This window comes from Crocodylus siamensis, chromosome 1 (genome assembly GCF_052110815.1).
Source record: "Crocodylus siamensis isolate JL-2025a chromosome 1, ASM5211081v1, whole genome shotgun sequence".
NCBI lineage: Eukaryota > Metazoa > Chordata > Crocodylia > Crocodylidae > Crocodylus > Crocodylus siamensis.
Genome location: NC_143395.1, coordinates 170,881,799 through 170,907,181, shown reverse-complemented (window position 1 = coordinate 170,907,181; position 25,383 = coordinate 170,881,799). Strand labels below are relative to the sequence as shown.

The 25,383-nt window shown below is 41.0% G+C and overlaps 1 protein-coding gene across 9 annotated transcripts in view; it reads right to left on the bottom strand.

Moving 5' to 3' along the window:
- The window catches only part of ESRRG (estrogen related receptor gamma), a 516,894-nt gene that overhangs the window by 134,375 nt on the left and 357,136 nt on the right, over positions 1-25,383 (bottom strand). For all 9 annotated transcript variants that reach the window (XM_090048878.1, XM_090048889.1, XM_090048897.1 and 6 more), the window contains one exon: positions 22,245-22,361. In XM_090048878.1, coding sequence (XP_089905004.1) covers positions 22,245-22,361 — 117 coding nt within the window. The remainder of the gene's footprint in view (positions 1-22,244; positions 22,362-25,383) is intronic.

Genomic DNA, 25,383 nt, shown 5'->3' with positions numbered 1-25,383 from the left:
GGAGGTGGAATATGTGGGGTTTGAATCCCCTTGGTCAAAAATGGAATTTGAATCCAGATCTCCCACTATGTGGTTGAATGCTCAAAACACTATGGCTGCTTATAAACATAAAAAACCCCGAAAAAACAACCAACCTGAAACAGTGCTTTACTTTAAACTTGGTGCACCACCATGCTGAGCCCAGCCTATGCGGGAAGAAGCATCGTGTTAGTTTGACCCAGCTTGCCCAATGTCTGTATAGATCAGGCACTTCAGTGGGGCTTTTTTGGTGCTTTTATCTAATAGCTGATTAAATCAAAAAACTCCACTTAAGTGCATGATCTATACAGATGCTGCAGATCCAGGTTGAACTAATGTCTCTTTCAGTAAAGTGGAGATTTTTCCACATTTGTCTGCAGCCAAAGATCATAGGACCATAAAAGTATAGAACTGAAAGGGCCCTCCCAAAGTCATCCAATCCAGTCTCCTGCTCAGTGCAGGGTCATCCCTGACTAAACCATCCCAGCCAAGTAAGGTCTGTCTAGCCTACTCTTAAAAATCTCCAGGGAATGGAGATCAACTCTCTAGGTAACCTGTTCCAATCCTTGATCACCTTCATAGTCAGAAAGTTACTCCAGATCTCCAGCCTAAATTTCTTCCGCTGCAGTTTGAAGCCATTGTATCTAGCCTTGTCCCCTACAGCCACTGGAAAAGTTATCCCTGTCCTCTCTATAATCATCTTTCAGGTATTTGAAAATTGTTATCAAATTTCCCTATCAAACCTCTCTTCTCCATACTACATAAACCTAGTTCTTTCAGCCTTTCCTCATAAGCCATGCTTCCCAAGCTTCTAATCATTTTTGCTACTCTCCACCAGACTCTTTCCAGTCTGTCAACAACTTTCTTGAAGTGTGAGGCCCAAAACAGACTAAGTACTCAGGCGAGTCCTCGCTAGGGCCAAACGAAGTGGAAGAATCACATCCCTTGATTTGCAAGAGATACTCTTGTTAATATAACCGAGTACGCTTGTTGGCTTTTTTGTGCAACAGGAGCACACACGTGGCTCATATTCAGCTTCTGGTCTGCTGTAACCCCCAGGGCCTTCTTTGCAGTACTGCAATCTAGCCAGTCATTTCCCAGTCTGTATCTGTGCATGCAACTATGCTGTCACAAGTGCAGGACTTTGTACCTTGCAAGACTTGTTCTTGCTGAATTTCATCTGGTTGATTCCAGACTATTTCTCCAGTTTATCCTGGTCATTCTGGATCCTAGACCTACCTTTCAGAGCGTCTACAATGCCACTCAACTTAGTGTCATCTGCAAATTCGCTAAGTGTGCACTCAAGCCCATCATCCAAATCATTCATGAATAGGTTGAATGGCTCCAGAACCAGCAGAGACCCCTGGGAAACCTTACTTGGTACCGCCTCCCAATTAGAAATTGAGCCGTTGATGACTTCTCATTAAGCATGATAATCCAACAAGTTACATGTCCATCTTAATCAGTGGCACAACTTTCATCTACTCTGTATTTCCTTAGCTTGGTAATGGGAATATTGTGGAAGATGGTGTAGGGTATCCAGGGTATGCCTGGATGTTGAGTTGCTTAGCCCTGTCAAAACTCCATATTTACATGTGTGCAGAAGATCTGTAGGTATCTGGGAGACTTTAAGGTTGCCAACTGCAGCATCCATGGAGTTTAACTTGGGTGGCAGCTGATCAAAGTTTGCCAGGATCACAGTAACAAATTCAGGTTCCTAAATTCCTCCCAAGTTCCACTTTGGGTATTTGTCCTTTTTCATATCTAACCTAACGCTATCATATACTATTCTGGATGAATTACTTCAAAATATAGAAAAAATTTAATTATTATTGTGCATGGGGGCTTGATACCTTAGAAACTCCATTGAAATGAGGGGCATCAGCTAAATTACTCATAAAAGCAAGCAACGTGTCCTATGTGTTTGCAGAACTAGTGTCTTTAGAGTATAAGCTCCTGAGGCAAGAACCTATTTATAAACATTTTTGAACACTGATGGTTCAGTTAAAATAATACTGCATTTTGCTTTTTGCCCTTTTTGACTAAACATCAGTCCAGTTCCCTTCTCACTCCTAAAAAGGTTCCCTAATGCACACATATCTACACCATACAAATTTTGTTCTCTTAGAGCCAGGGATTTTTTTTTCCAGTACCAAATTTCAGTGGGAACACTTTTTTTTTTAATGGTCTACTAATAAACCCTTGAAAACAAGGATTTATAATGGAAACAGTGACGGACCCTTAACTACAGTGTATGCAGCTATAATAAAAAGAATTAATGTAGTCAATTTGTACTACTGTTCTCAGAACAAAAAAACCCTATTTCAACTGCAATCCTTTCAACAGCTGATTGGCAAGCCTGTCCATTTCTAGTCTGCAGTGTTGTCAGTTGTCTTCAACATGATAATGAGCCTGTCACCATATTCAAATAGCCCCGTGACAGCATGTTTTGTGAGCATGACGTCCACTGCAAAGGGTCTGTCAAAAAGCACCTTTCAGAAAATGAAAAGAGAATGCTTTTCTGATGATAAATCTAATTTCTTCATAGATAAAAGAGTAAGATTTTTCATCTGATTTTGTCAGTGTTGTGTTGCATTTGTGCCTTCAGATTGTTCTGTTTCTTACATACCTAAGAATTTTATGTTATCTGAAAAGACAAAGCAGAAAAAATACTGAATCCACTGGAGGCTACATAAAATGGTGGTATTGCTAGCTTTCCATCAAGTTAAAACTGGAAGGGGGAAGTAATGGCATGGGAGGTTAGCTTGTTACCAGAAGCAAATAAGACAGAAAAAGGATCTCAAAGTCCACACATTTCATTCATTAGGGTCTTCACTTTTTTCCAAACAGGCTATTACAAATCTCCCTTCCTGTGTGTGGTCCTAGTTAAGCTTGTCCAGGATGCATAAAAAATTCTGTCCCTTTGAAAATCAGGGAGGAGTAACATGGATACATGAAAGACTTCCAAGTACAGTAATGATTCATGACTGGTACACAGACTACAGTGCAACACAGTCCATGGTTCAGTTGCCACCAATGTCACTGGTCAGCTGTGAAAGATTTCACTGTATTTTCTTGGGCTCTCTCTGTATGTCTCACATTGGTAAGATGTTCATAATTGGGTACCACCTACATGAGAGTTAAAATGCACACACACACACATACATGACTTTGAGGGTCATTTTCTCCTCTGGTTGTGTGCACGCATCTCCCATTAACAGCAATAAGATTTAGGAATGTGTATGGAAATAAACTACGTTGTCTTATCTGTAGCAAAAATTGGACTTAATTTGACTTCCTCTTCAGGAATCTTTTGATTACTATAGGCCTCTGAATACCAAAGTTAGAATCCATATAGAAAGGAAAGGATATTATAGCAAGGAATAAAAAAAGTCTTTAAGCATTATCTCTTGGTGTGTGCTAGTGAGACTAGGAGTGTTGGCGCCTAGAATTCAGAACTCCATGCTGAGTGACACAGCAGTTCATAAGCACTGGAACAAGGATAAACAAAGGGTAACAACATCTAGGTGTTAAAACTAAAAGGAAATAAAAAAAGAAAAGAATAAAATACTTTTCTTTCTTTCTTCTAATTTTGTCCAGTTGCTTTCACCCAATGGATAGATCTCCGATTACCTGAATGCCACATCCCATGATTCCATGCTTTTTCCCCCCCTGTACCTTTGCAACCAGTGTTAGCACCCAGAGAGCTGACAGAGCTGGCTGAAATGACAGATGATTATTTTTCTTCTTCTTTTATCCTGTCCTCACCTAGAAAGGAGTAGGTACAAAGGGGTTTTGACAGTTTTAGTCACCTCCTCGCACAACGGAAAGGATCAACTCACTCACTGCTTGGGCTCTGTTTCCAGCTCTGCCACTGACTCCATGAGTGGTTTTTGATAAATCATTTACAGGTCCTTGGTCTCAGCTTATGTGTCTTTAAAATGGGGATACTAGTACTTCCCTACTTGACAGGAATGCTCTGAGATGCAAGTAATGAATAGTGAATGTTTATAAAACTTTTTGAGACGCTCAGGCAAAACACTTAATGCAGCTAGGGCAAAACAGATGTCTAATATTATGTAATCTGTTCAATAGCTAGTGTTAGTTTTAACACATTTCTACATTTCTTTTTCTTAAAAGCCTGAAATATATACGTGGCACTAAGTATATAGCAGAAGTTAAATACATGGATTGGCTCTGTAAACTACTAATCATTTTTAATTGTGATTTAATATTATTTTTATTATTCGTTATATAATGCATAGTTCTCTTTAGACAAATAATAATATAAGCCTGATGCCACAAGAAGACAACAACATATGAAACATTCTTGCAAGCTGCTGAGACCCTCCTGTGAGCATTAGCGAGGGCCCGCGAAAGCAGGACAATGTAGCTAGGATTGAGAAAAGAAAACACAAAGGCCAAGAGAAAGCTGCTTCTAGGGCCACTGCTATCACAAGGGTTACTCTCATGAGTGGTATTCTTTTCCTTGTTACACACACATAACATGTGTTTAGCTTGCAAAATAATTTAATTTCTATACACAGTTACAGGAGAGCCAGGAAGTAGACTATGCCATACTAGACAAGTTTAAAAAAAAAAGTGGGGGGGGGGACTCTTCACTTTTTCTAATGTGGGCTTGGTAGGAGAATGTGATATAAAGAAGATGCATTTTAATTTTGGATGAGGCATCCTGGTACTTCTGCACTTGCCAGAAGTATAAATGTACCCAAATCTATCCTTAACTAAACATATTGCAAAGGCTGGGGTTCTAAACAAAGTGTAAGTGAAGGTAACAAACTTGGTATTACACAGCTTTGACCACAGTTCAAATGGACAATCAACATTAAACATGACTGATTTTTAAATTTGTCATTGCTCAGCTGGAGGGAAGTATTACAAGACCAATAAACAGAGAGCAGTGGACAGCTGGCTTTATGCAATAGTAGTTCTTTGCCTGAATTTTCAAGCCACTCATTTCTTTGCAGAAAAGAAAAGGGGAGGGGGGAGGGGGGAAGAAATTGAAACTAGGCCATACAAACATACAAAGCAAGCCTGGGGTCTCTAGGACTTTCATTGTCTCAGAGAGTCGTCACCATCCTGATCCCTCATTAAAGCTAAGGAAATGCTGGAATGGCATTAAAATGAATGCAAACCATTTGCAGCAATCTTCTGCTCACACCATCTCCAAATGAAGGCAGGCATTGCATAATCCAGGCAGCAAGAGCTCGTGACAGGTGGATGATTTATGCTCATAGTCGGAAGAATCGGAGAGCCTGCGGAGGACGCAGCATGAGCAAGGTGGTGGCGAGACAGATGCTCTCAGTGGGCTTGCAGAGGCTGGCAGGCTCCAACTAGCTCAGGTGCAACCTGAACACTTTAGTACTGAACTCATATTGCCTAGATTCCAGCACAGCGAGATACCATTTACAATATTATGCACAATAGATACACTATCAGATCTATCTGCATGCTATTTATCTTTCTATTTTTGCTACTTACAGTTAAATGTAGTGTGTTTGTGTTCACTTTGCATGTAAATATACTACTTTTAAAAATAAGTGAGATCAGGAGACAAATTCTGTGCTCAGCTGCGGCCATGCAACCTGAGTGAAATCAATGGTGTTGAACAGATGTCAGTAGGGACAGAATTTGGCTGTAGTTGCTTGGAAAATGGTGATTGGGATGGGATACAGACAGAATTTCCAATGTTTTCCTAACTGATAAAGAACTGAAAACTATATGAACAGCTGAGATCTAAAATTGGTCTAACAGTTCCAAATGTAGAAGGTTATTCTCCTTATGTTAACCATGTTCCTTCAATAGTTCAGTACTAACTACCTATTGGGAAGATATACTACTGACAAGAAAAAAAAAAGCTAAGCAAAGCAAAAGCCACCAAAACTACTGTCATATTCCTTTCTGACATTTTCACTAGTCACTCAGGTGTCTTTGAAAGTCCCACCCAAAATTACGTAAGTATTTACAAATGCACAGGTCATGCCTACACGTTCATGAATACGCCTTAGATACTGCACACTTAGTTTAGTACTTCCTAATAAAGTAGTAACTAAACATGCAGCACCTTAAGTTACTGTGCAGTAGTGCCACACAGTTTAGTGATATTTACTGCACATTAGCACTGTGCAGTAGGCTGTTAGCATGCTTTTTGCCATGACACGTTATAGCACAATTTTATTAGGCTAATACACAGTAAGTATCTCGGGTAACTGTACCCACACAGGAGAAATAAGAAACTAGGACTTTGGACTGACAGTCCCATCTTGTAAATATGGCTGCTTGTACTTGCCATGGGGGTTTAATTCGGTTTAGTGCTCCCTAAATTGAAGTGGTGGATTTTATGGAAAACACCATTTCAATTAAGGGAAAATTAAACCAAACTAAACCCCTGTGGCATGAACACAAGGGTGGGAGCCCAATCCTTACCCGCCTCTTTGGTGGCAAGGGTGCAGTGTGGGGCATGAGCTGCCAGTAGGCAGAGTAGTCCCTGAGCTGCATGGGGGAGCCCCCTGGCAGAACCTGCCCACTGCCACCTGTCCTGGGCTGTCCTGGGGGGTGCCACAGCTGGGAAGGGAAGCACAGGTCCCCCACAGCTGTGGATGGAAGCATCAGGCCCCCGCACAGCTCAGGCAGGCAGGCAGGCAGGCTCTGGGGAGAGGAAAAAAAAATCAGGCTTGCTGTTCTGTGTTTTTTTTCCCTTCAGTGGAGCCTGCCTGCCTGGGCTGCCCCACAGCCCCCAAGCTGCACAGGGCTCGCCAAGCCCCGAGCACATTGGCTTCCAGTGCCCCATGCACTGTTGTACTTTGCCAGGTAGCAAACTAAAACACCTCAGGGGTGTTTTATCTTGCTACATACCAAGGTCATTTAAGGTGGAATACGCTGCCGAGCATGCAAACCGCAATGCCATTAAAGCAGAATATGCCACCAAACGTGCAAACAGCAACACCATTAAAGCGGTGCAAAAGGGCATTTAAGCCACTTTAAAGGCCAATTTTGTGGTGTGTACAAAGGCCCTACGAGACTATTTGTTTAAAAATATGTATTTAAGATCAATTTATCTATTTTCAAGAAAACAATGCTCTGTTGCCCTACTTTCCAGTTTAAAATGTAGAGGCAGGACTACATTATGTTATGCTAAACATATCCATAAAATAAAATGTTTCACCTGTCTTAGACACTGGACTTGCCACATTTTCATATTAAATCTATGATTTAATTAAGCCTGTAGCTGTTGGAGTCAATGAAAGAGTTAAGGCATTTAACTATGCACACTTCAGGTTATCTGGGTTGAATCTGGGACTTTGCTGACTCTCAGCTCCTCTCCACTTTAACAGATGGGGTCAAAGGTGAAACTAAAGATGAGAATTAAAGACACATACATCCCTTTAATCAGATAATGCATTCAAAGACTTGCAAATTCCCAAGAAGCCACTTTGCAGGCACGTGTCACAGTCCATTCCATGAAAGAAAGGATGGGGGAGAAACAGGAGAGAAAGGACTGTTTTTAACTGACCAGCATTAAAAAAATGCAGGAAATTAAAGAAAACAAATGGGAACAGAATGGGACGGATTACTAGCAATTCAAAATGCTTTCTGACTGCACAATTCTCCCTCGAGAGTAAATCCAACATTTGAAGCCTTCACACTCTGCATCCAAATGCTTTCTCTAACTTCATTAAGCAGCCGTGTTTAAGAACACTTCATAACAAGTAGTTTAATTAGCAATGAGCTGTTACTGAAATATCTCACCTACCTGGGTATCCTCAGAAACGTCAGGATGCCCAGGAGGAAAGAAAATCTTACAGCCAGAGTAGCACTCACAAAAATCACCAGTCTGGTGTCCAAGAAATTAATGCTTCTTACCCACAACCCTGCCTGAAAAAAAACAGTGCCTAGGAAAAGGAATGGTTGCATTAAATATACAGACTCATTGGCATACCCTGACACTGCCATAGTGCAAAAAGGGGGAAAAAAAAGAAAGGAATTAAAAAGAGTGAAGATAAATAGAGCAGCAAGAAGGAATTCAAGTTTCCATAACTGTGCAAGGATTTGCTTTTTGTCTAATGGGTTGCCCTCCATCCAGCCCAAGATCAACCAACTGACATGTGATACACTGCAAAGAAGTCAACAGCAGTGAGGCCTACAGCTGTGTATACCAGGGTATAGGTGCTCCTGCTTATGTTTATTTGTTATACGGCCAACTTTTTGCTTTTAGTAGGCATGCTGCTGGGTGCAGCTCAGGAGAGAGTATCCTGAATCATAAGAATAAATGTTCAATGATTCTCTAGTCAATCCAGTCTTCCATCTGAAGTGTAAATTAGGGGCAGGTATATTATGTGGGTAACTTTAAAGTTGCATCTTCAAGAAAGAGTGAGCAAAAGCAAGTCCTTTTACACAATTTTCTAAATCATTTTTATTGATACGTTCTCAGTACACATTCAGTTTTGTTGTTCAATACTTAGTATTATTTCACCTACCTTGACAAAAGGATGAGATTGAAACCTGCAATTTGGTTTGTGAAAATAAAAATCAGCTCAAGCCCCAAACCAACTCTGACCATTTTAAAATTATTTTCAGCATCTGGGACAACCATCTCTACAATAGATATAAGGATTTTTGCTCCCCAGTAAAGCCTCTGCCTGTGGTGTCCATCCAGCAGTTCAGTAGTTCTGACAAATTATAGCAAACATATCTCCATCTTTAGATTTCATGGCCCTTTGTGGCCATAAACATTTGGGTACTTATGATCCAGACATGGCACAGACTGAGTCATGAAAATGAGCACGATCAAGTGGTAAACCCAATACGGATTTTGTGGAATACTAACAAAAGCAGGGCTTTAGCTGTAGAACCCCTGCCCAAAGGAGATAAGATAGAGATCTTGTTTGAGCATCCTCAGATCAAAATGCAAGACCTTTCCCAACTGCATCACTGAATAATGATACCAGGTTCAGCCACCCATAGAGCTCATGAGAAAAATAAAAGGTGAAAAGGGAGTGCTAATATACTAAAGAATTCAGGAGACATGAATATTACTAATACAAGTCCCCTTTGGGAGCCTATGGTGAAGTTCTGACAGATTTCTCAAGAAACTTGGTTTGTAGTCAAAATAAACTTTAAAGAGGGTGCATATAAGCATTCAAAAGATCTGAGAGAACTCTACCAGCTTTGTTCTCCTGGTAGAAAAACCTACTGGGGGAGAACTGCACAAGCATTTACAGGGACTTGGTGGGTGTTTTGTGGACAACCCACGCTGGTGACATGCCACTGCTAGGAGGCCCCTGTGCACATATCCCAACATGCTCTGCAGGCTTCCCTGTCTGCCAGCGACAGCTGACAGGAACTTAGGGAGCAGATCAGTGCTGATTAGCTAGACACACTAGGGGACCATGCGCCCCTGCTCACAACACCCTTCCTCCCCTATCATTTCCATGCAGTTGTCAGGCTTTGAGACAGGAGACCCAAAGCATGTTTGCTGTCTTCTCAAGGCTGTCAATGTTCCCTCCAGCAGCCCACCGAGCATCCCTACCCTTTCTTCACCAGCCAAAGGAGCTTGGGTATGGGAGAGGAGTGCGGTCTGACAGATATGGATCCTGCATGATTAAATAAGGATATACCAGACCCTAACCCCTCCCATATCTAAACTGCATAGACTCAGTCCCCAGTAGGTCTAGAGACCACAGACCCTCTCTCCATGGGCCCAGATCTGCCCCTCAGGTGTGGTCTGGGTCCAAGTGTCAGAGGTGTGGGGGTCTGGAGGCTCTGAAAATGACAGGAGCCAAGTCAAGCTGGTCTGGGTTTGGGGCAGGGAGGTTGCTGGCAAGCTGAGTCAGGTGTTGGTGCATCGGTGGCAGTTTCTGACAGGTAGGGTTCCACACCTGCTCCTGGTGGCAATACAGCCCCAGTGCTGCAGAGAGGGGTTGAGTTTTCCCAGACCCAAAAGTGCTGAAGGAGTGGTTTGTAGTATGCAACAGAATACAGCCAAAGTCAAAGATTATCTACCTGGAGGGGAAGTACAAGCTGGGATGCTGAAGGACAGCTTGGCAGTTTCTATCAGAGAGGTAAGTATACAAGTGTTCATTTGTTTGCTAGAAACTCTGTTAGAGAACACTTCTACCCCACTGAAGGTGTAAGATTTTTTTTTAATCAGACCCGCCATTTTTGGTCTGGTAGAAATAGTGTGAACACTTGTACACCTAGGCTAAGTACAAACAGTCAAAAAGCCTGAGGCTGAATCGATTCAGTCTCTTCAAGTTAGTCTAAACTGCAGGGATTAAATTAAAACAGAAGTGAACAGATATTTACCTTTGATTCAGGAAATGCAGCCACATGCCTGCAGTGGCTCAGACAAGAAACCCAGGGGCACTAGGACATGGATGTATGTTCATTTCTTCTTCCTGCTGCCCCCGAGGTCTCCGGGATTTGCAGTCCAAAATCACAGTAGGAGGACTCTACAGGGTTGCTTCTCACTTCTTCTCCCTGCTTCCAGGTGCCTCTGGGATTTATAATCCATGGTCCACAGAACTAAGTTTGAGCAGGGGAAGGGTTGTTTCTGACCTCTGAGAGCAGTTTGGGAGCTAAGATGATTGCAGTGTTTTTTTCATTCAGGATTTTATTTAGCAAAATATTTTAAATTTGAACTGTGGTGGGGGATTCTCCAGATAGAGATGGGGATGCAAAGCACAGATCTGCTAATTTTAGACCTGTTGCATGGCATGTAATGATGGGACTGGATATATACTTATGCCTGAGAACTATAAATAGAGACTTCTGAGGTGAAAAATAGAGACAAACACTTTAGCTCCTTTACAACACAGTGGAGTAAAAGGTATTTTTGAAAGGACAGAATGGGAAAATAGTAAATAATATGCTTAAAACTAATATCTATCACTCCTAGATTCTCAGTTTCTATGTGGATGCACTTTAAAGCTTTGATATATTTAGCTTTCTTTAGCATTACAAACATGGTGATAGATTTTTCTGGGCTCAAAATATAACCAAGCTCTTCCATTTACAGTGATTAAAAGGCATATTAAGCATTTATTAAGCTAAGAAATAGACTTCAAACTGAATTTCCACAGCTTTTACATTACCATCAGTTATTAGCTATGCTCTATTTTTGTATACCTGGCTCACAGGAAGTCTATGGATACTAATTAATGACCACTATGGAAACCAACAGTGTTCTAGCTGTGTGTAGAATACACTTCGTGCATCTATTTCAGATTTAAGACAGTTGACTCTTGACCATGAAAGTCATGATACAAACTGCAAATGAAATCATCATCTGGCCTCAAACAGTGACCCAGAGAGTGGAAGTGACAGATGCTGCATGTTGGCAGAAATGCTTGCAGAGAAACAAAGGACAATGATTGGCTACAAAGAAGGGGTGCGGCTTAGTTATGTCAGTGGCCCAATGAAATGTTATTTGTAACTGTTTCTATAGAAAGATGAAGATTTATAAGCAGGGGATATTTGAGGGATAGCACCATATGAGATCACATGTGATATTTACAGCTTGTACTTTTAGTGCTTCTTGATACCCTGGCTCCTTTGATTGAACAAGGAGGTCAGGCACAGTTCCTGAACTTCCAGCAGTTTTGGTGCCAATTCTGCTCCAAGCAACAAAGGTCTGCTTGTACATTTGTCACGTGGATACGACTCAGCAGCACTGGTTTCATGTTCCAACAGCAGCATTTCACCCCGAAAAGTCCTAGACCAAATCCTGTACTGCTTATTAAGCTTTTATCCAGGCAAAACTCTTAATTGTGTTGATGGGAGCATTGCCTCAGCAATGGCTGAGTAAAATCTGAAAAGGGATTTGGCTCCATAGCAGCATTTTATACTTAGGGGCTGCATATGCCTTGGTGCCAAAACTATTAGTATCCTATATATGGGATGCCAATCCTATTCCCCTGGAGCAGAAATTGTGCAGATATCTGATGACAGAAATGGAAGGAAGTACGAAGCAAAAATAAAACTGATGAAACACTTCACAAAATGACCCTTATTCAAACAGAGCAGTATCCTTTTATATAAAATTCAAGCACTTTGCAACAAATGGCAATGCCATATTGATATATGTGTTTATGGGTGGTAGAAAACAAGAACAAAAGGCAGCTATTTGTCTGAGGGCTCATGGGAAAAGATGCCATATCTAACACAGTTCTACATCCTTCAGGCTCATCTCCACCTCCCCTTATCACTTACATTGATGTCACTGTACTTTCAGTGCATAAGTAAATGTTCACAGATTTTTTTCCTTTTTGGGCTAAAACCTACTAAACATAAAAAGGGAATAATAATTTCCAGTAAATTAGACAAATGGTGGCTCCCTACTTTCAGTTCAGAATGCAAAAAAAAAAATGGGGATATTCAGGTAAAAGACCTAATTTGGGCCAATATTTCTTTTAATAATAAAAAGTGATTCATTTTCAATTGTGTTCCAACTGAAGCAGACTTATAAACCTACAGAAATTCTTCCTTCTAATTCCAGAGAAATAGCAGGTCTGCTGTGTAAGACACAGTCACCAGGAGAATGACAATAGGTTTTTCTTAATTAGATTTTTTATGTTTGCCTTCACTTGGAGTTACCAATTCCATACAAAATTTGGCATATTTAACCATGTTCAAATGAAAACAAAAACACCAACATCACTATGGGCCAAGAACACTGTTGGCGAGAGTGGAACCAGCTATCTGACTCTTGGAGCCACTGGGAGTTGTGTCACTGAGGGCTTTGAGTCTAGGATCAGATCTAGTGTGTACTTCCAATAGGGCTGCACTTACGTGAGTTCAGTAATGGCTTTGGCCCCACAGCTACAGAGGCTAACCCTTAAAAATGTGTGCTCAACACTCTCTTAAACACAACAAAATGCCCAAAATCAGGGCTAAGCCTTTCTATCTGTGGAATGAACATTCCCTGGCAGTGATGTGTATGACATGTCATATGCTCTTTAAAGCGTACTGCTCCCTCATTAGAGTCAGTGGAAAAACTGACATACACTGCACAAGAAGCGAGAACAGGTCCAGACCTGTGAGGGTGCTGAGCCTTCTCACTTCCAGTGAAGTCAATGGGACTGAGAGAACCCAGGTCTTCCTGGCTGACGCACAGCTCCTTCCAGAACTGGAGCCTAAATTGGGATTCCCTGAACTGTGCAATACCAAAGACTGCAATAACAGCTTTTCAGGAGTCTGACAGCTGGGCCTAATTTGCATGTCAATTTACATAATTTCAAAACCCAAAAGGAATATCTGTAACTATGATATTTACTTGTACACTGTCTTCTTTTAGAGATGACCAGAAACTGCTTATTTAGCACCAATAAAAACCTGCAGTTGAACAGTTTGTCCTTATCCTCCAGTTACAGGGAGGGGATAGTCAGGAACCACATGTTAAGACAGACAAATTGGGCTGTCAGGTTCAATAAGTGAATTTGGCTATCAAGCCACATTTTGGCTGAAAGGAAAGAGGCCTGCTTAAGGAGACCAACAACATTTAGAGATTGGTTTCACTGTTTCCAACAGAAGTTAACAAATCCCAATAAATATTAAGCCAAGCCCAGGTAAAGAAGTACTCACTGGGCATGTCTACATGTGCAATCAATACGCAGCTATAAACTCTGGCCCATATCATGCTGGAGTTTATTGCTCCTGGACACCATGTTCAATTGTGCACCTGAGACTACAGCACATTGAGCCAAGTTGGAGCAGCCCCAACTGGCAGGGGCCCCAGGGCGGGGGGTGGGCTGCCTGTTAGCCTGGGGCTGCTCTGAACCAGTTCAACATGGTGTGCAGGGGTTGGCTGGGGCACAAGGATGCTTCAGAGTGGGGCTAGCCAGCAGGCAGCCCCTGCGCTGAAGCACCCTTGTGCCCTAGCCCGCCCTGTCAGCATCTACATGTGTGCTGCTGCGGAGGAAAAAAATCTGTCATAGGATAGTATTTGTTTTTACAAGTACTAGCCTATGGCTGAGTTAATTAGTTTACTCTGTCCTAATCATGCTGAACGTGTAGACATTGAGACATTTACTGCAGACCTTATTAGGCGACTCCATAGGAAACATCTCATGTAGACACACCCACTGATGCAGTATCTGGGCTGGGCATCAAACTATATAACACATTAAAACATAGAAAAGGTTTAATGTCAAGAACAGATTCAAACAGAAAATGCACTGTGTCATCATTTGATATTACAATACAGGAGCCTTGTTTAATACCCTGCATTAATGAAGGAGCTCTTTAAGTATAATATTACAATAGAGAGCATAAGAAATATCGCTGAGGTCAATGCAGTTCTATTAACTGTCACCCAGTTCAGAAATATTTTCCTTGAATACCATTAAAGCTTCCTCCTTCCCTTTGTTCTAATTTCTGAAGGCAGTAGAAACTAAAACTTCCCTCACAATAATTTCTGTTTTCTACTTGGCAGACTAATGGTATTAGACTTGAGAGAGAAATTTACCTTGGCAATGTCTTATGCACAGGTCTTTTCAAAGGAAATGTTGTTAGAAGGAATTCTATTAAGCAGGCTTTTTCTGTGGCTTCAAAACACAGGTGATAACACATTCTTGGTTATAAAAATTGTTGCTTAGTTTTTTTGTTTTTTTTAGAACATTCTTGAATACGCTTCCAGCTGATGCTATATATCTATTTGCATGAGCCTTAATACATTACCTAATCTCTCTACTAAACAGGATTAATTTTCATAGGTTTTTTTTTTTTCCAAGATCAGGTTGGGCCATTATGAATGTGTAATCTGACTTCCTGTACAACCCAGGCCATAGATGCCCATCCAGTCACTTCTGCAACAAATTATGGTTGAAATTTTATGACTTTGGAAAACAAAATTTTGAAGCTGTAGCTCCTTGAACACAATGGATTCCTACCTATTGTCACAGCACTATCCTAAGACAGGGTAATGCTTATTTTAAAGAGCTCTTTAAGTATTGCCTATTTTAAAGAGGCTGCACCACTGCAAACCAGCAAGTGAGAAAGTTTAAATGGCACAATACTGTGACAGAACCAATAAGTGAAGAAGATAACACAACAATCCAGCACTGACAGAAGTGATATTTATCATGTGATCGGTCTCTTGAAAGCATTCTATGGCTGTGCTTTGACAAAAATACATGGAAGCCCAAATGCACAACAAATTAACCCCCATTTAATGGGAGTTCAGATGAAGGTGCTCCAAAGAGAAACGCCTTTGTTAATTTCTGTTTGTCCCTGAGCATGAGCAAGGCTGGGCTGATGTAGACCAGCCCTGCCCCTGGTACTGTGTGCAGGAAGGGAGGGGGAAAAAAGAGGGGCAGGAACTCGGGTTTGGGATTTGCCCAGCTTAAGCTGGAGGGAGGGGCACCTGGGTGGGGGGGGGCTCTAATCTGCCTGCTCTCACCCTCCAGCACAAGCTGGGCAAACTCCAAACTGAAGCTCCCTCTCTTCTCTCCCACCCTGCAGACAGCACCAGAGCTGAGGGAGGCAGGGAAGGGGCTAGGGAGACAGGCTGCAGACAGGGGCTAGGGAGACAGCTCATTCTGGATTGGGTCCGAAGTGGAGCTCGATATCCCCGCCTTTTCCCCTCCTTCCCTGATCCAACAGCAAATGTCTGCTGGGTTAGGGAGGTGTCACTGTAATTCATGGTGCTTTTTGTGAAGCACCATGAGTTACAGCAGGGAGCTGCACATCTGTCAGCACCCTCTAATACTGTCTTGGAAGAGGGATCTTTCTGGGAGCAAGACTATAATAAAAAGTCACCATTGCAAGTCCATAGCTAGCAGAGGCAGGTTGTACTTATTTTGAAGACTGGCTAGTTGATAGCTAGTCTAGCAAGCATTCGTGGAAAGCAAAGAGAGAATGCAATGGAACATTAATGATTCCTAAAATATAACTTGACCAAGCCATCGGTTGGATGACGAGCTGTGAACTCATAAACCTTTCATGATCAACAGTTGCAACACTGGTTATGGGACTCCAACTATTTAACATTTAGCTAGTTTGATTAATTTTGGGGGCAGAACTTATAAGGAAATACAGGTCTGAACAATGAACCTTCACTGGGTAAACAACTTAATACAAAGCTAGAAATGATGGGCCAATCCTAAATTCTGTTGACTCTGTGTTACACCATGTGAGGATTTGGGCCTCCATGATGAACTGATGAAGTCCAAATGCCACCACCTTCTCCACTCAAGCAGGTTACAAAATGATGAATGATGACTAAGTATTGGGAAGCCACTACAAGACTCTTCATAAGAATTGTGAATCAGACGTACTTCCCTCCTGTAACATGGTTAAAAGAAAGGGACTGTCTATCAAATGAATTGTAATCTGTTTCACTGCATACTTGCCAATTAGAAAATGTATGCCACTGTTTTAGGTAGTGAGTTTCACTGATCAGCTACTGAAAGCAGATTTCCAAAAACGTAGATGATAGCAAAATACTGAAAATGTCACAGCAGTAACTCAGACTTCCCTATTGTTCACAAATGGTCAGCAACTGCTTGCAGCAGCATTTGACTGGTCCTCTCACTCTCAATAGTTCCTCACTTTGCTATTATGGAAGCAGAAACATACCTGCGGCCAAAGCCTTTCTATAAGGAACAGCTATCCAGTAAAAATGCTACTGGAAAAAAACATTCCAAATATAATTCAGCTATTCTGGAATAACTCCCTTTTGTGAAGAGAACTCTACATGAAAGGGGATTTTATTTCAGAAGAATTGCTCCAGCACAGTACTGCCCACTAGGAGCAATAGGTATTGTGGCATAGTCATTCTGGAATAGCTGTGCCAGTCAGTTTTCCTGCATAGACATGCCATGAGGTTTGCTAGTGGGGTGCTATATGAAGTTACACTGAATGATAGAATGCAGCTTTGAAAAAGATGGCAGTATAGTTTCATTGTTCCTTAAATTACACAGGGACTACAAATCAGAGTTCTTTTCATTTAGAGACAATACCAGTCTATACGGAGCTATGAAGTTCCAGCCCTTTGGGTCAGAATGTATTCTGCAGAGCTCGGACAGAACCAGGGCAGATCCAGAAGTGGGGTTCACATGTGCAGTGTGTTCTCTGAGCTCAACAGCTGGGCAGCATGGGCTCCTGCCAGAACCACTGCTTTCACATGGCTCTGGAGCCCAGGGGGTGGGCACTGCTGTCATTTACCCTCAACCTGAATTTAGCCTGAAGAAGGGGTGGGGGGCTAATGGCAGTTCCAGAGCTTGCAAAAGCACTGGATCTGGCCAGAGCCCAAACCGACCAGCTGGTGAATTCAGAGAACTCTGTGCAGAGGCAGAGCTCCAGCAGAAGCCCACACCAACCAGCTGGGAGCTCAGCTTGCTGCCACACAAATGAAGGGTGTGTGGCCACAGCTCCTTCACTCCTCTCCTGGCCTGTATGGAGAAAACATACAAACATCTTCACAATTTTCAAAAAAAAGGGCTAAAACTAGTCTAAAGTCTGGCACCTGTCCAGGAACTCCTCTATCAATTCAATTAGGTTTAGTCACATTTTCCTATTTCCAAAAACAAAACAAAAACAAAAACCTGTCCTCCCCAACCCACTACTATGTATGATAACAAAGTTATGAAGAGGAAAAGGCAATAAAGGACCCAAACCTGCTAATAAGCATACGCTTAACTTTCGTTTTGGGAATGGGGCTACTGAAGTCAATGAAACTAACTGCTTATTTATCATAAGGTAAATGTAGAGGCATTTGCTTGACTAGAGCTTAAATGACTGGCTAGAATACAAAATCTGATCACAAAGTGCTTTAAAATCTATATAATTTTATACAGACACATACACAAACACACACACATCTGAATAGATACAATTTTTTTTATTTTGGTCTGTTCTAGCAACCTTGGTTTAGCTTACGAAAATGATCAGTAAGATATTGAACACAGGACTGTGATTTAACAGTGTCCTTATTAATATCTCTGGATTATACAAGAACCCTTACGTTCTTTCATCAGCTATGAACCTGACCAAAACCACAATCACATAATTTAACAAGTGTTTTCATCTTGATCCATAAAGGAATAAAATATATTTTATAGAGAAGTCTTTGAATAAATAACTTTTTGTAAGACTGAGAGCATCTACATGAGACCCTATATCACCATAGCAACATGCTACAGCAATGTAGCATCAGCGGGCACAAATTGTAATGCCACAGCTACGTTGCTGTAGCGATGCACTCCCTTGTTATAGCGCATCACTATGGCGACGTAGCAGATAAAAATAACCGTGTGCCACTGGCATGGCGCAGTAACAGCTGTTACTAAAGGAAGTACTAAATGATGGTGCAGTAACAATGGCACAGTAACAATGATGCCATAGGGGCATGTGTAGATGTGTGCACAGAAAAGCAAAATTTATATTTATACAGGCCAGCGTTACTGGCTCTCCTTGTGTAACATCTCTATGCTATTTATACCTATTACTTTGAAAAGTAAAGAAAAGTATTAAAGCATGTCTTTGTCATGTAGATTAAAGTTCCTTACCATTCAGGTAACCCTTCAATGTCAGGAGAAAAACACATGGAAAAAAAAGAAGCGGAAGAGGTTCTTGATTAAGCACTCCTCATTGAGGAGGTATTTCTCAAACAAAACTGATCTTCTGGAATCTAAATTCTGAATTTACACACAAAGGTGTAGATTATGCCTAGCAATGCCCAGGTTCACATTGTTGAGGCAGATTGCAAAGTCCTTTTACTTCCTTTCCTCTTGATTAGCCATGCTCACCCTTACCATTGAGCCCATGGACATGTTAATGCAAAATAATCTAAAGGTCCTCACACTAACACTTCTGCACAAGCTTAGGCACTGAAAACTGGAAGGAGGCACAGCATGCTGCATCTCCCAGAAGCAGTTTTAGGAGCTGCCTCTCAGCATGCTCATTGGGTGGCACAAGAGGCATTCTGCCTACTTATTTGTTGTTTGGTAGCAACCTGGAGCTGCCACACCACGGCACAGCTCATGGTCTTTTCCCTGCTACTTCATTTTTCAAATTGAAGTTTCCTATGACAATCACAAAAAAATGACAACACCATAAAATAAAATAAGCCTCCTAAAATGTGAAGCGAAGCAAAGTGATTGATATATATGTCATTTCTGATTGTGTACAGAGAGTGTTCTTTAGGGAAAAGTTTAAAAGAAAGCTCCCCAGTTGAGCAGAAGTTCCTATAAGGGATATGATGTTCCCATCAAAGCTGTTGAAACCTGATTTTATTTCATGGTCTGCAACTAAATTTTTTTAGTAAATAGATTTAAGCTGTCAATTTCCAGGCATGCTGTGCCATCAGCATGTAGGGACTGCTGTGACCAACGTGGAGGCTGTAACAGCAAATTTTATTATAGACTGGTAATTGAATTGAACAGGTTTACATTTGAATAGATTTACTGCAGCATGATCTCTGACATGCTGCATGGGACTGAAATCCTTGCCTATACATAAAGACATGTTTAAGACATACTGGGCCAAATTCCATCCCCTGCAACTCCATTCCAGTCAATGCAGTTACGCCTGGGATATGTTTGGACCCGTTTCAAATTTACCCTTTGCACTGGGAAGCTAGTGAAAATCAACTGCATATAATCTAACCTAAAGGAAATAAAATATTACCATCTGTCTTTCTTTAAAGCAGTATATAAAGGACATTGCTGGGACTGACACATCCAAAATTTGATCTATCCTAAACTAAAGCTCATAATCAAATGTCCCACAGTAGGAAAAAAACAACCCTAAATCTCCCTTTAGGAAGAAAGTATCAGAGATAGGCTATATATCAGTCTAGTTCCAAAACAGTCAAACCCTTCCTGCCAAACAAGTCAAGAAAACTGAACTCTCCTTCTGCTCTGTTTAAGTTGTCCCTCTAGGTCTTGGCTGAGCCATGCAGGGAGAGGAGGGTACAACCCCCTACTTTTGCTTCACCTGTTTTGTAAAAAGAAGGCTTCAGTCTCTTTCACTGACAATCCAGTCATACTCATGAGTATTACATTTAATAATTAAAAACAGATAAAAATCCCTGTGTCTCTTCTGGTCAACCCATCCACAAGAACCATCTTTTTATATGTAGAGAACAATAAAGAGGAAAATGGAAAAACAATGGGTCTTTCAGTGGCTTGTCAACAGAAGAACTTAGGTTTTTTCTGAGAGAATAGCATCCTTCACTCAAAGGGACTTATTATTGTAACGCTAATCATGATGGCTCCTTAAAAAGGTAGATTTTAGATAAGTTAAATTTTAGCCAATCAATCTCAACACCATTCTTTCCTTTCTACAGCCTCATCTTTAAGTTGCCTCTATGAGAGAAAAAAATTAAATGATTGTTGTATTATTAAAAAATGAGGAACAAAAAGTCTTGACATACTGAGGTACTATTTGAGGACTGATTTACTCCCATTACATTGATTTCAGTTGTCCACTTACTGTTCAAATGTGTACCCAAATTGTGTACAAGCAAAGAGGAGAACTGAACATGAATAGTCAATTTAAAAAATAATTACTTGATTTGCACATCATATTAGATACTCCTGTAAATTATGCATGTACAATTGTGTAGCCAACATTTAAGAGTCAGGTTTGAAATCAGTTCATCCATCCAGATACTTTCTAGTGTCATTCTGTTCTTCCCTATAGAGAACAAGTTCCATAATATGCTTATATTTCAAGTTATTAGCAATATAAGGGCTGTTTTGTTGACAGAAGTGTTAAATCGCATGGTGTCATACATACCCAACCATTTCTTTCATTTTTCAGTTTGCCCAAACCTTCCATTTTGGTCTCTGTGTAAGGGATTTTAGTGATGGAAGCAAATTAGGTTTTTTTTACAAGTAAGGAAATTCTGAATCAGCACTACAAAAGAGGGACAAATCCTGTACTCTATTCTGAAGCAAAACCTCCACAGAATTTGACAGAAGTCTTGCTTGCGTCCAGCTAAGGACAGCAGGATTTGGCTCACAGGATCATAGCATCTGCCAAAGCAGTTGCACAGAAAGGTTTATTCTTAGTAAGTATAATCCAATAAGAATATGTCTGTAGGTGTGTGATAGGCCTATTTTTTTCCATCATCTCTCTATCAGTCTGCGTTCTTTTTTGGATACCTATATATTGAATCCCATTTTAAATGACCAATGAAAGGATTTTCAAATGTCAGTCACATATTAAAACTAACTTTTAAAGCAATGATCAAATAAAACAGCACTGGAAATTGTCTGGAGAAAGTCATTTAACTAAGGGGGTTCTGCACTAAAGGCATTTATTTGAAATGCTTATCTAGTTCTGAAGTCAATGGAGTTGTATTATTTTGTGTTAATGGAACAGTGTAATCTAAATACAATGTTTAAAATAAAAGAAAATACATATGCACCTTCTTGCACATTCACAGACAACAATAACAAAAAATAGTAGGTACCTGTATTTCATTCTGTAGCCTGGAGCCCAATTCTCCCTTGGGCAAGTTTTATACTGGTATAACTTAGAAAACATTAGGGTGACTGAGGCCTCAATCTATTAGCACAGTTCCTTAAGGAAGGTTCCCTGTAGTTAACACTGACTTAATACCTTTGATCTGGAAGAAAAGGTGCAGCTGATGCAGTAAAAATACAAGCTTGGGAGTCAGGGGTTAAGGTTTTTATTTGCACTTAATATTCAGTGTCCTCTTCACTTCCCCCCACACTGCAAGTTTTGCACCAGAGTACCTTCTTTGACTTCAGCAGAGTTACTCCAGGTTACACCAATACAGATGGAAGGAGAAAAGCAATCCCTTCAATTCTGATGACATCAAGCAGCAGTACATATCACAAAAAAACATATCACAAATACAGTTCTACCAGAACCAGTGCAAAAAAGGTGGGGGGAGGGTACAGGGAGGTCTAGAATTTCACAACTTAAAAAAGAGGAAGAAACAGAACTGTTTTCTTTCTTTCTTTCTTTGTGATGATTATTCTATGAGCATTCCACCAGAATGAATATTATGGTGTACCCAATATATTCTGTATCACAGAACATGTGTTTTACCTGGATGTCCCTGGAGTCTTCAACCAGCAGTTAAAAGCATACTGTCAGGGAGTACATACACACATCAAGATTGTTATTATAGTAGGTGGTCAGAACACTTACCGATCTCTCTTCTTTCCTGATTGCCCTGCAATTGTTACAAGTGTTTGTAGAGAGATATGTATTGACTCGATCAGCCTTACCTTCTTTCAGCATGCCAACTTTTAGACACTTCATGAAGCGGCAGGCTTGGCAGGATTTGCGTCTGCGCTTTGTGATTTCACATTCATTCGTTGCTGGGCAGCTGTATTCTATGTTACCTGGGGCACACAATTCAGAAAAAAGAAGCCAGTGAGAAATCTCAGTTGATGGATCCCATTGTTATACGAACAAAACTCGTGACACTGCCGGTATATTTTGTTCTGGAAAATATGAGCATCAGCCAAAAAGAGCAAAGCACACCGGGCTACCATGTTTAAAGCACATGAGTTTTGAAGCTAATGCTACCTGAGGGAGTGATGTGCATCATGTCTGCCCACCTTCATCTCCTTAGCCCAAGTACCCATTTACAGCTAGTTTGACTGGTGTCAGCATTCAGTACCAGTCTAAAGTCAGTACCAATCTAAAGCAAGATTACTGGATGCATAGCCAGGCACCTTAACTTTTGTGGAAATGCAGCTGATATTCAATTAAAAAAAAAAAATTCAGTCCCAGCTGCCTTTTTAGTTCATATGGCCACATATAAAAATGGCAGCATTAATGTGGACCTATACCCATCCTGCATACATTGCCTCAGGCAAAATCCTCCAGGTGGATTATGGCTGCCAGAGGCAACAGTATTCCGTGGAAGCTGGATCAAGGAATATCCCCACTACGTTACCTGGATCAGGCCCCGGTCCAAAAATCCCACCCAGAAAGCCTCTTCTATGTTTCTGGCCAGAGAAGGCCTTCAGAATGTAAGTTGTTGTGTCTGAGGGAACGTAAAACAAGATGTAAGAGCTGCATTGTTTTTTCTGCCCCTCTTCCGCAGGTCCATAAGGAAGAGCCAGTCTTCTTCTTGGTCAAGATCTGGTGCAATTAGCAACACAAAAGTTCCATCTTTGCCCTCCCAAATGACAGACGCAATGTCTCTGAAATGGGAAGACTCCACTCACAGGAACACATTTCAAAAGGCTGTAATATATACTCCTTGCTACTCTAAGCTACCTCTTTATCCTCATTTGGGGTTTCAAGCACCACTGGACCTACGGACCTATAAGGTCGATGCATTTAGGGAATCCAAGTATGAAGATTAAATCTGGCAACTTTCTAGATCCCTAGAAGTATGAGAGATTTTTGCCCATTCTCCTTTGTCCCTAGCAAACAACTCAAGGCCTGGCGATTTTGATCCATAACTTTTAGCAGACCTCTTCACTTTGTTCTGAGCATCACAGTGAGTATAAACTGCATTCAACATTTAAGCATTAAAAGTTATTTCCTTTTAATGCTAAAAATTACAACAAACTTTCCCTTTTTTTGAGTATCTGAGACTGCGAAAAAAATTTTCTTCTGTTGCCACAATACTTCCGTGTTTTTCAGTAAAAAGCTTAGCTCTTCTGTATATATCAATATGCCCTATTATCCACAGCTAGATTTCATATGACATATGTTGTGGTAGTCAGAAGTTTCATAAAGAAACTGACTTTGAAATAAAGTAGCTTCCCCATCAACCCTGTCACATCTTGCTTTAAAAGTATTTTGTTACTTTCTAACCCTTTTCCCCTGTGATTAAGTGCATTAGTATCCTAATGAAAATGCATTCTGTTTATTGCCCTCTTGGGAAGTGGGAGGTCATCACACCAAATGCATAAATTGTCATCAGAGACAGTCCGAGCATAATTGCAATTTTGCTGCTCCATGTTTGCTGCACTCAGGGTCCGTCAAAGTCCCCTGAAACATGCGCAGATTCTAGTAATTAGCATAGAGTCTGCCTGGGACCACAGCATTGATGAAATATTTCAGAGTTAATCACACTTTGTAAACACTGATTTATATTGACTACCTTTCTCCAGACTGATGTCTCCTCATTAAATATCACATTAGTGGATTGCAGGATTGCACAAAGGCTCAAATGCTCAGCAACTGCTAATTCAACAGGAAGTAATACGTAAACCACTTATATCTATTGAAAATTGGTTAAGTATTTATGATAAAGAGGTCTGCATGGTGCAATATATGCAAGACAAACCCATCAGAAATCTCTCACTAAATTAGCATTGTAACTTAATGCATTTTTGCCAATAAAACCAACAGACTTTGCACAACCTTAACAGGGCTGGACAAGCTTTATTCATTTAGAGCATTATTGTATGGCTGAATTAGTAATGCTTGCAAAAAGAGTGCATAATCAGGACATGTCTGATCGCTCTGGAGTCTTGCATGCACAACTTACAATTTGAATTGGGCCCTTCAGTTCCTTGCTAATAAGAAAAACACTGCTTAATATTATAGCACTCAACCTTCTGTCCTTGCAGGTCAGATGAATGGTATGGGGCTGGTACACAGACCAGATCCCATGCACAAGGTTGGCATACAAAGTTAACTGGTGCTCGCTGGATCTGGACATATGCTGGCCTGGCCCCACAAGCTGGATCCAGCCTCAAAATCTAGCACACACTGCCATGTCATCCAGCCAGCAAGGCTCCTCACAGATCAAGACATTTGCCTTCAGGGGAGCAACAATGAACATTGCCACCAAGTTTCTAGACCTGTGGGGAGACCCATGGGGCAGAAGACATGGCTTTAGGGGCTGGATATGGCCTGAAAGCCAGAGTATCACTGGCTTATTATGTGCAGGCAATATGCAGTACAGTAAATTATGGGGAAGTGTCTGTCCAGAGGACTTCTTTCTGATAACAAAGCTGGTAAAGAATATTTTGGGACCAAGGAGAAAAAGGATGTGGGGAATAAGACCTTGCCCCAAGGTCTACACCTTCCTTTCAGGCTGAACTACCTCCCTCCAATGAGATGTCTCCACCATCAGGCAATACCTGCTTTACAAGCACTTCAGAAACATTTAACTACAACATTATGTCATATAAGTTCTTATCCTTGCTCACAGAAAATGAAACAGAGGATCAGGAGAGGCTCAAGGTCAAAGAGAAAGCCAGGAACAGATGCAGGATTTATATTCAAAACTTGCTAACTAATAATTCTGCACGCAAAACACTAACCACTGATTCCCTTTGTAGAGCAGCTAGTAATTTTCTGGATGAATTTAGAAAAAATTACTATCTTCATGTAAAAGTGCAGGTGTAGATGCTGAAGTGAAGTGGGGTTGAACACTGGGAGACTGGGTGAAGA